The sequence below is a fragment of the Sus scrofa genome, chromosome 2 (assembly GCF_000003025.6).
Source record: "Sus scrofa isolate TJ Tabasco breed Duroc chromosome 2, Sscrofa11.1, whole genome shotgun sequence".
NCBI classification, from domain to species: domain Eukaryota; kingdom Metazoa; phylum Chordata; class Mammalia; order Artiodactyla; family Suidae; genus Sus; species Sus scrofa.
In genome coordinates this window covers 60057617-60071760 of record NC_010444.4, presented here as the reverse complement: position 1 = coordinate 60071760, position 14144 = coordinate 60057617, and the positions used below count along the sequence as shown (strand labels likewise).

Here is a 14144-nt window from a genome sequence, read left to right as displayed (position 1 = left end):
GGAGACTCTCTTCTGGGGAGAGGGAACCTCATTCTCAGAAGGAAGGGTCATCTGGACCCACCTAGGCCTGACCATTCTCCTGGGGCTAAGTGAGGGTCCCTCCCCCCTCCCCTTGCCAAACTCACCTAAAGGCAGCTCAAAGCGAGTGTCAAGGAGGATGCGGTGGAAAGTGGGGTCCTTAGTGCCACAGATCTCACTGTCCGCCATGATGACCTGAGAGTCCAAGGTCAGCCATTCTCCAGGGCCCTCCTGGGGTATGAGTGAGGTAACAGGGGTTAGGGTCCGGGGTGAGGTGGGGTGGACGATGCACCTGCAGTACACCGGCCAGCAAGTCTCCTATTCTCACGCGAGACATCTCCCTCACCCCATCTCACCCTTACATTCAGAGCAAGGGCCACACCCCCACTTTAGGTGAGGAAATGGAGACTCAGAGGAGGAAGGTCACAGTCCAGGGCAACATGATGGATCCAGAGAACCCAGAGGAAAGGACCCAGAGAGAGGGACCCATGGGGTCAGATAGGGGCACAGCATTCCTCATCCCCAGTGAGGGGTTATGAGGCCCTAGCTTCAGATAAAAGACCTGATCCTCCCATCATCCAGGGAGGAAATCCCTTAAGTGAATGAACCAGTCCCCCTTGGTTCAGAGAAATGAGCCCTTGAGTAAGGGGGGTCCACTCTGAACCACAGTTTCTTCATTCTCTCAAATGAGAATGCTCTTCTGCAGCACCAGGGAAAGGCTGGCAGAGATGGGGGTAGTAGTCCAGGGTCCCTTGTATAGGTCATATTTGTCCCAGGTAACTGGTCCTTCTTCATACTTGGGGTCACTGAGAAAATTTTGGGCCATCCTCAAGGTTTTCTTTTGGACTCAGTTGCTTGGACCATTGCATCCTTTTCTTCCCTCTCCACTCGTTTATTAAAAAATAAACCCTCCCTGGTGCTGCTCTAAGCCTGGTCCATGTTGGGCCATGCTTGAGAAGCCACACAGTCACAGGAGACAGAGCCTGACACAGACACCCCTGGGCCCATGAAGTCACAGCCAGGCCAGAGGGATCCAGGGGGAAGTTAGAGAGGACTTCCTGATGGAGAGGGCACAGGATCTGGGCTTAGGGGTGATGGGAAGGAGGACACTTGAAACTCAGGGGACAGCGTATATGTAAGTTCAGAGGGCATCTCTGAGGCCTATGGGGGTGCAAAGTGAATTGGGAAAATTAGGCTGGCTAAATGAATTGGTGCCATCTGGAAGGCCTCCCAAGGGAGATGGGCAGGGAGGGAAGGACAGGATCCTAGAAGCCAAGCGGAGGGGGTCAGATAATACCAAGAGACTACGGAGGAGGCCAAGGTTACTAATACCTTATTTAGGACTGATGTAACTTCCCTGATGCCCATCTAGGCACAAAGTGCTAGTTGCTCACAATATCCTTTCTCTTCTCTTCCATAGGAATACATTTCTAGCTGGGTCCAGGGCTGTGTAGCTTAAGACTATATTTCCCAGACCCCCTTGCAGGCAGGTGGGGCCACATGACAGTTCTGGCCAATGACATGTGAATGAAGTACCTCGGGCAGATTCCAGCTTGGGCCCTTCATTAGGAGAGCAAACCCCCTTCCTTGTATCTTTCCCTCCCCTGACTGGAATGCAGATGCAATGGTAATCCTTGAGCAGCCATTTGGGGCCATGAGGTAGAAGCCACAGGAGGAGAAAGGCAAAGCAACAAGACGAAGGAGTTTAGATCCTGGTGATTGGAGCTGCCACTGCAGCTCTGGATGTCTATATGAACAGTGTCAGGGGACAGAGATAGATGTCCATCAACCACTGACCTGTGGGCCCCTCCCAGGCACTCCTACCCAATATTCAGCCCAACACTCACTTCATTGGACTGGCGTATGGTCCTCAGGGGAATCCACACGGTGCCCACCATTGTGTCCCAGATGAGACCCTTGTTCCACACCTCCACTGTCAGCCCCAGATCCAGGCGGTTAATCTCGCTGTGGAGAGAGAACTAGTGAAGACTCAGAAAAGCCAGTTCACTCACCTTCAGACACATGACCAACTGGAATTCAAACCCAAGCCTGGGTGACTCCTAGCCAGGAAAGTAAAACAGTGGTTCTTACTTTAGAGAGGGGAAACCAAGGCCAGAGGGCTAAGTTACATGCTTAGGGTATCACAGCAGAACCAGGCCTCCAAGCTGGGAAGGCAGGAGTGGGGGACAGTATCACATATCTCCTGTGGCCCCAATTCACATGGCACTTTCTCTAGCTCCCAGACCTTGAGAATGCTAGCTAAAGGTTTGAGGAAGAGGCTCAAACGCCCTTCATGACTTCCTAATACTCCATGATAAGGCTATCCATGGTGCCTCCATCCTTCCCAATGTCATCTCAATCCAATCACATAGGGACATCCTTGAGCATATGAATGATCCCGCCTCTAAGCCCTTTCCCTGCATGTTGGCCAGCATCAGAATAGATGGGATGTAATAGGAGGCCCTGAGTGGCTCCAGGTTGAGGGGAGGAGCAGGGTCATGAATTCATTCAGTTAGTAGGCAAATATTTATTGATGACCTATTATGTACCAGGCCCTGTGCTTGGCATGAGTGGTCACGGTGGGGACAGAGACTGATAAGGCCCTACCCTCTTGGAGCTCGTAGTCCAGGGGAGGGGGCCAGAAATGTGTCAAAAGTCACACCAATGAATAAAATAACAATTGATGGCCAGGCCTGAAATTACTCTTCAGTTGCAGCTCAGGGGTGGTGGTCAGGGAGGACTTTGTGAAGAGGTGACATAGCTTAGACCCAAAGGACAAGAAGGAGTCAGCTGGGAAGGGGAGAGAGGAGAAGAGAAGAGCAAAAGCAAAGGTCCTAAGGCAGAACAAACTGGACATGTTGGAGGAATAGTGCAGAAGCAGGGATTTCTGGGGCAGGTGAGCCTGGAAAGGTGGAGCAAGATATTATAAGGTCACAGGGGGCAGACCTTGGGGGGCTGCTGGGAGGAATATGGGTTTTGTTCTGAGGTTGATGACCCATGAGCCACTGGGCAGGTTTGGGGAGTAACAGGATGTGATTTGCAGTTTTAAAAATATCCCCCGGCTGCCTGGAAGAGAACAGATTGCAGGAGGCGGATGGCAGCAGGAGGCCAGGGTGGAGACTGGCGGGCAGCTGGGACTTGGCTGGTGGCCTCGGAGATAAAGGGAAGTGACTGGATTCAGGAAGTGCTTTGGAGGCAGAGCTGATGACTGGACATGGGGCTAAAGGAGGAGGGAGGGGAGTGAGTCCCAGACAACACCCGGGTGTCCAGCTGTGCCCTGCGGGACCAGCAAAGTGGCCAGCTATGCCAAGGGCCAAGCCCAGTCGCTATAGACTCACAACATGAAATCCTGCTCCCAGCTGGGCTGGCTGCCCCGCACGGCGATGGTCGTGCTCTTGACATTCTGTACCTTCAGGGTCACATACGTGTTGAATTTCTCTGGTGGTGAAAGCAGAGGTCAGTGCAGGGGTTCAGGGATACCCCCATGCCCCTTCCCATGATCTCAATGACCCCACTTTGATCCCCCAGGGGCTGGGAGTTCTGGGGCTGCCCAAGGTCCAACATACTGAGGTGCTTCGGTGCCTCCACTCCCAGAGCCCTACCTCCAGCCCTCAGAGTACAAGAGAGAGGGGAGGCCTGGTGCATGGAGACAAGGAATTTGGGGATGCTTAACCTTGATTTAGAAATGACTATGCTCAATATCCTTGGACACTGGAAACTTCCTTTGACTCTCTGAGCCTCACTTTTCTCACCTGTAGCCTGATCTAGTCCCCATCCTATTGCTTAGGATCTTGGGACATACCATTGGCTTAGGGTGAGCCCCACTCCCATTGGGATTTTCAGTGGATGTCTGGGAAGATTGCTGGGATTCCAGACCAAGCCTTACACTCTCTGTGTTGCTCAGGAGGCATAGAGTTTAAGTCCCCCATCACTGGCTCAGATCCCCTCCCCAGTATCTTCAAGAGATGGACAGACAGACAGACAACAAAGGACAGGGCCGGAATAGAGGTCACTTACCTTGGGCACCATCAAACTTGGCTTTTTTGACTGTGGAGAGAGACAGAGGTAGGGAAGGGAGGTGGGGAGAGGTGGGGAGGGGGAAAGAGAGACACACACACCAAAATAGAGACATAATGAGAGAGACAGAGAGGAGAGAGACACAGAAAGAAAGAGACAGAGAGAAAAGTGGCAAAAAATAGCAAAAGAGGCAGATATATAGACAGAACAGATGTGAAAAAACAAAGAAGCAAACAAGATAAAGACAGAGGCAAAATCAGAGCCAGAAGCAGAGACAACAAGTGGGGGGTGGGGAATAAGAAGGAGAGGAGGGAGGCAGGGATGAGAGAGAGAGAAAGAGAGGCAATCAGACAGATGAGCACAGGCAGATTTGGGGTAGAAGGAATTTTGGGAGCAGTCCCTGTCCCACCCTCCTCCCTACCAAACTTCCCTAAAGATCCCTCCCTCCAGTTGTGACTTTACCCACAATTAAACAAGATTCAAAAGGAGCTGGGCTGGTGGCCAGAGAGGACTCCTACAGGAAGCCCTCCAACATTGCTTCAGAATGAAGAGGAGTTGGGGAAGAAGCGGGAGGAGAGAGAGGAGAAAACAATCTGCAATGATCCTATTGCCTTGTGAGACTTCTCTCCCAATTGTCCAGCTCATCCTGTCCTAATAAATGCTCCCAAGGCTTGGGGTCCAATATTCAAAGGGGACAGGGCAAGGTGGGAAAGAAGAACCCGAAGAGTTGACTCCACAGTGCGTATAAAGACTTCAAAGTTCAGGCTGGGAGGTTATTAGAGCTCATCTAGCCCAACTTGCCTGTGAAAGGTGCACCCAAAAATACCTCAGGGTCCCACGTGGTCCAGTATCTTCATATTTCATATAACCCCGCAGCCCCAAGATTCAACGCAATTTCACTCTTTACTGGCTTTTCTCACAGGATATTAAACTTTCACTTTTTTTTTTCTTCTTTTTAGGGCCACAGCCACGGCATATGGAAGTTTCTGGGCTAGGGGTCAAATCGGAGCTATGGCCACTAGCCTACGCCACAGCCACAGCAATGCAGGATCTGAGCCACATTTGCAATCTACACCACAGCTCATGGCAATGCTGGATCCTTAACCCACTGAGCAAGGCCAGGGATCAAACCCGCATCCTCGTAAATACTAGTCAGATTCATTTCTGCTTCGTCGCAGTGAGAACTCCAAACTTTCACTTTCTCTCTGGAACTCGCGTCTACACCCAATATATTTCTCTACCATTACTCTCTACTCCCACCCAAAACCTGCTCCCAAACTGCAAGCTCTGTCAAGCACATTCTTCTCTCTTTTACCTTTTCAAATGGATATTTTTGAGTAGGCAGTACACATACCTTTTACAAAATCCAAAGTAACCGAAAGCTTATACAATGAGGGTAAGGCTCTTTTATACCCCTTCTTATCAGGTGCAAGGGAAGTAGTGACTCTAAACATTTGTCAGTAGGTACTGTTTGTTCCTCTTGCAGCCAGACCGTGGAGCCAGACCATGGAGGGGTTGGGGAAGGTTGGAGGTAGGAATTGATGCCCAGAAGCACTGAGTGAGCTCCCCAAAGTGGCAGAGCAGAAGAGGGAATGAGTGCCTTCCTATACCAACACCAAACCCCCACCACAAGACCCAGACCTCATATTCAAATGGGTTAGGCATTATGCCCACTCTATCTGGGTTTGGGTTTGAGAGGTAGAACAGAGATAGAGCCATTAGCTGGGTGCTGGGAAAGGTGAGCACTGGTCCAACATGGAGTCAGGGGGAGCGGAGTTCAGCTTATGGAGCTGTGATCCTGGGCAAGTGAACCTGCCTCTCTTGGCTTTCATCTTTCTTTCTTTCTTTCTTTCTTTCTTTCTTTCTTTCTTTCTTTCTTTCTTTCTTTCTTTCTTTCTTTCTTCCTTCCTTCCTTTCTTTCTTCCTTTCTTCCTTCCTTCCTTCCTTCCCTCCTTCCTTCCTTTCTTTCTTTTTGTCTTTTTAGGACCGCGCCCATGGCATATGGAGGTTCCCAGACTAGGGGTCGAAGTGGAGCTGTAGCCCCTGGCCTACGCCACAGCCACAGCAACTCCAGATCCGAGATGCATCTGTGACCTACACCACAGCTCACGGCAACACCAGATCCTTAACCCGCTGAGCAAGGCCAGGGATCAAACTTGCGTCCTCATAGATGCTAGTCATATTCATTTCTGCTGAGCCACGATGGGAACTCCTTTTTATTTTTTCATCTCTATTTCACTCTGTCTCTGCCTCTCCATCTTTTATGAGATCTGATTTTCTCTGTGTATCTCTTTGTCTCCCTCTGTCTTCCCTGTATTTTCCAGCTCTGTCTCTCTCTGTCTCTTTCTTCCACACCCCAAATCAAGGGGTCACCAAGTCACCAAGTCCTATCTTTCCTATCTCCCCACTTAAGGCACATGACTGCGCATACAAAAGTCCCCCTCTTGTGGGAGAAGGTATCTCACCCCCACCCTGTCCCACAGTCCCCCTCTCAAACCCTCAGCCTCACCCAGCCCACAGAGAGCTCCCCCACCCAGCTCAAGGGCACTTAGGACTGTGCCCAAGAGAAATTCCAGGCCTCCCTCCCGTGGGAGAGCTCCAGCTGGCAAATCTGACGACTATGTGAAGTGGGGAGAATGCAAGGGGAGGGGGAGCAGGGAGAATGGTGGCAGAGACACTGAGGCTGAGAAAGGCGCACACATGGAGGAACCCATGTGGGAGGAAAGCAAAAGGAGGGAGGAAGAAGTAAGAGGAGACAAGACAGAGAGATAGAAAGAGAGAGACACAGAGAGATTTCCACTAGGGAGAGCAGACAGGGGAGATGCTGCAGAGAGGAGAGGGGGACTGGGAAAGAAAAGCTGGGGGGGTGGGTGTAGAAATCTAGAGAGAGGGAGGTACCTGGCCCTGGGGGATCTGAGGAGCTCACTGCGGTCTGACTTAGCTGGGCCCCAGTCTGCAGCTCCCTCTCTGTGTCCCCTTTTTACAGACCAGAAGTGGGGCTCAGAGGGGAAGTCAGTTGTCCAAGGTCTGCCCTCTACCTTCTCCTGGAGGGAGGAAGCCTCTCTCTGTCTCCCTCTCTCCACCCTCATCACTGTCTTTCTGTCTCCATTCTTCCCCTTCTCCCTCTGTCTCTGTCTCCCTTGTTCCCAGGCCCTCAGTCTCTTTCCCTTTCCTTCTCTCTAAGCCCTTCTGGGCCAGAGGGTAATGGGTTCCGTTGGGGTCCGGCAGCAGTAGGAGACGGCTAGAGGGCTCAAGCCCCTTCAGGGAGCTGAGGGTAAGGACCTCAAAGGAAGGAGGGGGAGACTCAGAGTTTGAGATGGGGCTCAGAGAAGAATGGGGAATCAGGAGAGGGGGCTCAGAGTAGGAAGCTCCTGGGGCGGGAGGCGCATAGGGTATGGGATAAGGAGGAGGAGGGTAGGGGACTAAAGAAAAGGGGCTCAGAGCGCTGGAGGTGGCTCATAGTGGGGGAGGGGACTCAGGAAGGGAGAGCTGGGAGGAAAGGACGGCCTCAGGGGAGGGGCTCAGGGGAAGAGAGGGCTTGGAGGAAAGGATGGGGGGCGGTCCAAGGAGGAGTGGATGGAGCTCAGAGAGAGCGCCAAGTCTTTCTCTCCCTCTCTCTTCCCAGTCAGTAAGCGGAACCCAAGTCATTATCGCCTTCCCCACTGTCATCGCTGTCAACACATTTCCATCCCCGCCACATTCCCCGCCCGGCCTGAGGTATCAGGGTCACCAGGGCGGAAGCGCCGCCCCTCCTCCGCGAGCTCCCGGTCACAAGCAGTAGGCTATTTATAACGTGGGCTCCGAGAGCTTGAGCGAGGAGACCGCGGGGAATGGGGAGTGGGGGAGGTGCCCACTGCCGGGCGGGCAGGAGATACCACGTCACACCAGGTCAGCAGCCTGCGGGGCCTCCTTGTGCCCTGCCTCGCCCCCCTCCATCAGCGCTGACTGACTCATGTGGTTGCACAGGCAGATGCTGCTGAGGGCAGAAGCGGTGGGGGTGGCGCTACCAGGCTCCGGGCCTCAGTTTCTGCGTCTGGGAAATGGGGCAAGGTAGACCTAGTGGGTCTCACTTCCTTCTTCTCCCCTTCCTCTTCCCTCTTCTTCCCCTCTCTCTCTTTTCTTCATCATTATTAGCATCAGCATTATTATAATATTATTACTACTATTTTTATTATTACCATTGCTAGTCTCACTCCTATTTTTTTTTTTTTGTCTTTATTTTTTAGGGCTGCACCCGCAGCATACGGAGGTTTCCAGGTTAGGGGCTGAAGGGGAGCTGTAGCTGCTGGCCTATGCCACAGCCACAGCAATGTGGGATCTGAGCTTCATCTGCGACCTACACCACTGCTCACGGCAATGCTGGATCCTTAACTCGCTGAGCAAGGCCGGGCTTCAAAACTATGTCCTCATGGATGCTAGTCAGATTCGTTTCTGCTGAACCACGACGGGAACTCCCACTACTATTTTTATTAGTCAGGGTGTAAGTATGCCCCTGGCATAGAGAATTGTTGATTCTAATTGAGGTAGATTCCATTCTTGGAGGCACCCTGGTCCATAGCCCCCACGCTTGGGGTGGGAGTGGGGGAGTAGAGTATTCAAATCATCAAGGGATGTGACTGAAAGGACAGGACATGCTTATCAGGTGTCAGAAGACACTGCAAGTGGTGGAAGGGAAGCACAGAGAATTCAGGAAGAGATTCTAGGATGTTTGGTATTTAATATGTGGTGTCAGTAGCAGGCATGGCCTTGTTATAAGGACACTGGTCCTGCTGGCTTTGCATCTGGGAGAGAGTAAATGAGGACTTTCATGGCCAGAGCCAGGCTGAAGCCTTAGGTGTAAAACACACACCGAGAACCTTGACAGAGATTTCTGTCTGTGTTGTTTACCAGGTACCACTTAGAACTAGGCCTGACATATAGTAGGTGCTCATTAAATAGTGTGTTCACTGAAGGGATGAGGTCACTGCCTCCCACAGCAGCCTTGCCCTGAGACCCTGGCTGCCAGAGCAGGCTGTCTGTCCACTGTGCAGAACGCAGGGCTCCTCCCTGAACTGTCCACGGTGCTGAACATTTCATCCCCTGCACACCTACCTCTGAAGAATTGGCACCTCCTTTGGTCCCCTGTGTACTACTGAGCCCTCCTCAGGCTTGAGAATGCTGTCAGCTCTCTGGAAATGTCCTACACTCACGGACCTCCTTCCAGAAAGCTTTTGGTTCCCATTAATAAAAACACCATCATTGATTTTTCCTGTCTTTGTTTCACACTTATTGAACCTTCCACAAGTCAGGCTTTATGCCAAGGGCTCTGCATGCCTCATTTGACTGAAGAGTTCCAGTAAACCTAGGCAGCAGGCATTATTAGTGTGCCCATTCTACAGATGGGCACACTGAGTAATGAAAAGGTAATGGGACTTTCCAGGAAGTGGCAGATTTGAGGATTCAAACCTGGGCCTCCTGGACTCAGGGTGTCTTGGTTGACACCTCACAGAGGAAGCCCACTATATGTGGTGGCGGTGGCAGCGGGGGCGGGGGAGGGGCGGGGGAAGAGGGAGGTGGCTAAGATTGCAGCTCTGAAAATGAATCAGAGCCAACACTGAAGGCATTCTATGAGGGTGAAGAAAGTGAAGACCCAGATGCAGACCACACCCTGGCTGGGTGGTAGCAAAAACAAGGGAGCAAAGGGCAGAGAAACTTGTGAAGTCTTCTTAGGAAATGGGCAGGGGAACATCCATGATGAATTGGGAGATCATGACATGTCTGTTTCCTGAGTGGATGAAGAAAAAGGGTGATCCCGGGACAGTCTCATGCCAGGAAGGGACTTGAGTGTCTCCAGGTCCTGGGGGTTGAGAGGAGGCTCAACCTCCACCCCCTGCTTCTGCTAAGCTGTGGAGTCAGGCAGATACTCCTCTGGCTCTGTGGCACCAGGCAAGTTGTTGAACCTCCCTGAACCTCAGTTTTCCTCATCTGTAAAATGGGTTGTTCTGAGGATTAAAGAGAACAGTGGGCATAAAAATCCTCAACACTGTGCCTGTAGAATGCTGGATAAATAGGGCTTGTTGCAAGTATTATTAGTTGTGAGGCAAACTCACCCTCAAAAGTATTTGCTAATTTATATGCAATATTCAGACATCAAATATTTATGGGACTTTGAAACAATGAGTGGCCTAGCAAAATGCCATGAGGCATACAGGAAGGTCTAGAACCAAATCCCTGCTACCATGCTTTTGTATGTACTATGTCCTCCACCTAGAGCATGATCTCCCTTCTTCTTAGTTCCCCCTCATCTTCTGAGATCTAGGCAAGTGGTGGTGGCAGGAACAAGGCAGGCTTCCCAGAGGACAAGAACCATGGAAACACTCCTCCCCAGCTCCCCCAACCCTTTTCCACCTCTCCCACTCTGACCCTACCAGCAGGAGGCCAGGAATAGGGCTGGGTCCCAAGAGTTAGGAACAGTGCTTGACATACAGTGGATATTCAATGTTTGCTGAGTAAATATATGAATGAATTCATGAAGGAACTGAGTGGCACTTGATTTTGGCAGCCTCGGGACTCTGCCAAGACCTAGCAAGTGAATTAAGGTGGGGGGAGCAGTGGGGCTCCACATAGATAAAGAAATGAGAGGGGACAGAGGCAAGGTCTCTGCAGGGTGCTCTCCCATGTGTTAGGGCAGGATATGCACACAAGAACTTGCACTGGTGTGTGATTGAATGAGAATTTGTTCATGTCACCAGGGCAGGCGGGTGTATATGGGTGCATATGTGCATGTTTGGAGGCAAGGCTATGCACATATGTGCTGAGGAGGGGGACAGGACTGTATCTGGGACTTGCTGGTATGTGTGTGCTTAGGTTCATGCAGGCTTTTGAGTGATATGTTAGGTAGAAACATATATGTTGGGTCGTGTGTGTTATGCATGTATATTTGTGTACTTGCATACATGTACAGACTCATGTGAAGCTACGTATGTTAAGTGTGTATCTGTAGGCATCATCATTCACCTGTTCAAAGTGGCTGCTTCAAATACTCTGGCAAGTATTATCATGTGCGTACATATATGGTCTTGGCATGTGCTCACATGTACACATGTGTTTCTTGGGACTGGGGTCCCTAGCAGGTATTATAAGTACATGCCTTGATGTTAGGGCATGGGGGGATCTTGAGGCAACATGGATGTTGTGATCATGCATCAAACATGTGCGGATACATCCGTGTGCATGCATATGCAGACACACATGCTGGTATTGTGGGGAGAGTGACCGTGTCCAGTACATATGTATGTGTGTGTTCAAATGGGCATGTGAACCTGTACAGCTGTCCATGAATGCACAATCACAGGCATGTGGTCTTCATAGAGACTTGATGGATGCTGACCATTTCTGTCCCCACAAGGCTAGTCTGGGTATGAATGTACAGCCCAAGCGTGTGTAGATATGGGCAACAGGGGTGGGGCCCAGGTTTCAGGGGCAGCTATTCCCTCAACTCCAGGGATGAACTCAGACCCAAGGAAAGCCCTCCCAACCTAGTTGCCCTGCTCCCTTGCCCTTCCCCCTCAGCCCTCAGGGCCTCCCACTCTGGACCACCCCCCCCCACTTCTCCCCAGCCTCCCCTCCTCCCCCCAGCTTCTCCTATCATCCAGATGCTCCCTTTACACCTCAGGACTCTACTTCCTACCACACCCCCAGCCTTTTTCCAGTGACCCCCCTCCACCCTGCTGGTGACTCCCTCCCTATATGTTCCACAGAATCCTCCTACAGGATTCTTCTCCTAGACCTCTGATTTAGGAAACCTCACCCCTCTTACAGCCTCCGCTTCACACCACCCCTGCAGCCAAGACTCCAGTTTGCGTCAGAGTTAAGGGTGAGATTCCAGAGAAGCCTAATTCCGAAGGTGAGGATGGAGAAGAGAAGAGAAAGCTTGGAGGAGTCAGCCAGGAGCCCACACTGACCTCCCCCTCCAGGGCTGTCCCTTCCCAAGTACTAGGCAACTCAGAGGAGGGGGAAAGGCCAGTAGGGGGTTTGGACGTTCACCTCCACCTCCCCTTGGGCCTAGTCGTTGGGGATAGCACGGGGGTCCATACCACCTCCAGACTCCCCTAATTCCGTCAGTTAGGGCCTGAACGAGTGGACTTTAGATCTTACTGACCCTTCTCCCACCACATGCCCCGCCCATCAGGAACGGGCTCAAGGAATGGAGAATCCTGTCCCTTTAAGAACACCCGCGTCCACGCCCGCCCAGCACGGAGCGAGCTGCACTCAGGAAGCCACCGCGGCGGGGAGCGGGCGGGCGGGGCTGGGTTTGTGAATGGAGCGGCACCCGGAGAGGGGAGAGCGGGGGAGGGGCAGTGGGGGCGGTTCCCAGGTCCGGGGCCTGCCAGCCCTGGTCCAAGCGGAGGCCGGGGTTCATCTCCGTCACTCTCTCTCCTTCTCCCCCCACCCCCACCTCCCCACAACACACACTCCTCAGGTCTTCCAAAGCTTGCCATCTCAGGCTCGGCCGACACACCTCTTCCCCTACCCGAGCCTTCCTAAAGGGAGGAGAGGTAAGGGGGGCGGATCCCAATCTTTGAAACCGAATATTGAGCCACCACCCCTGCTGCCGACATCCCTTGCTGAGTACTCCGAAGCGCCCCCAGACGCCGTGGTCCAGGTGGACTGACCTCTCCCCCAACCCCGCGTCCGAGGTACGGAGGGGGCCAGTCATTCCCCTCCCGCGTCTCTCTCCCTCCCCCCACCCCAACGCAGAGCGTGGGCCTGGGCGTGGGCCTCGGTGCAGATGGCGTTCAGGCCCCAAAATAGCTCCACCCTACCTCTCCCTCCCTCCCTCCAGCGCCAAGTGGGTGAGGTGAGGATGGGCCGTGAGGGGCGCAGCGGGGTACTGCACTTCCAAGGTGTTGGCTCCTTGCGGGGAAGGCCGGATACGCATTCCGAGGGGGCGAGAGGGGCATGGGAGGGGGAAGCCCTTAGGCCACTCCCCCAGCCCCCACTAGGGAAGCCAAAGGGTTAATACGAAGAGCACCCCCAGATCCCCACCCCAATCACAGCCCTCTCAGAATTCTGAAAGTGGTCTCCCCAGCCCCCCGCCAGTTCTCTCTACACCCAGAGCGAAGGATACCCAGAACTCGGTAGTCCTAAAGGCCTAGCCCCCTACCCAAACCTTACACTCTCGGGGCTTAGAGACCCCTCCCCCCGCACTCCTCTCCGAATTCCGAGCCCGGTCCGCAGCCTAGCCCACAGCTCAGGACTTCTTCCAAGTACCCCGCAGGATTCATCCGAACTACCCAGCCCAGCTCTTCCACACGGACCACTTAATAACCTGTTCTACACAGACGATCCGGTCTACACCGTTTACAGTTAGAGCCTGAGATCCCTGCCTGCGTCCACACTGGCCTCCGCGTTCAGCCATGTCCAGACGACCCCCACCAGCAGCAACCAGGACCCTCTGAGAGCCCAGCTAGATCTACCCAGATCGCCCTCTCGGGCGCCCCGACGCGTCTACAAGGGCTATCCCCTCAAAAGTCCAGCCGCGTGTAGTCGGATCACCCCACATCAGGAGCCCAGCCGCATCCACACGGATCCCGAGCCCAGCCCGGGTCCACACCGGTTCCCCGCCCCGCAGCCTCGCCTCCTACCTCCAACGCAAAGGAGAGACATGTCTCCGCAGTCGCCGGCAGGCCGGCTCGGTCAGGTCGGTCTTAGCTGCCGCTGGGCTGGGGCATGGCGGGGGCTGCAGCCCGCGCTCTGCTCACGCCGGGGCCCGGCCTCCGCCGCCGGCCATCTTGGTTCAGCACCGGGGGCGCGGACAGCTCCTGACGTGGCGCTGATGTGAGGCTGGCGGGCGGAGCCCTGGGACGCCTGATGGGGCGCGGGCGCCGCAAGCTCGGGGGTGGGGGTGGGGCTTAAAGGGCCGGAGCCAGGTCCCGGCCGAGGGCGGCCACCAGGCAGGTTCCCTTTTGGTTCTGCGTGATTTCGTCTCTCCTTTAGCTCTCAATCTTGACTCTGCTCTGCCTGAGTATCTCTACTCCTCTGTGGCCACGTGTCTACGTCTCTATCTCTTTGCCTCCGTTTCTGTTTCTCTCTGGATCTCTCTGTTCCTCTGACTCTGTCTCCCTGCC

The 14144-nt window shown here is 53.4% G+C and overlaps 1 protein-coding gene across 13 annotated transcripts in view; it reads right to left on the bottom strand.

The window, feature by feature from the left end:
* UNC13A (unc-13 homolog A) overlaps nt 1-13835 on the bottom strand; it is a 72090-nt gene extending 58255 nt beyond the window's left edge. For 9 of the 13 annotated variants that reach the window (XM_021083543.1, XM_021083550.1, XM_021083551.1 and 6 more), the window contains exons 1-5: nt 13662-13835; nt 4036-4065; nt 3357-3456; nt 1866-1983; nt 126-249 (exon numbers count right to left, since the gene is read on the bottom strand). In XM_021083543.1, the coding sequence (XP_020939202.1) occupies nt 126-249; nt 1866-1983; nt 3357-3456; nt 4036-4065; nt 13662-13683 (394 nt within the window). In that variant the 5' untranslated portion in view covers nt 13684-13835. The remainder of the gene's footprint in view (nt 1-125; nt 250-1865; nt 1984-3356; nt 3457-4035; nt 4066-13661) is intronic. The other 4 variants (XM_021083547.1, XM_021083548.1, XM_021083546.1 and 1 more) reach the window with 4 other exon arrangements.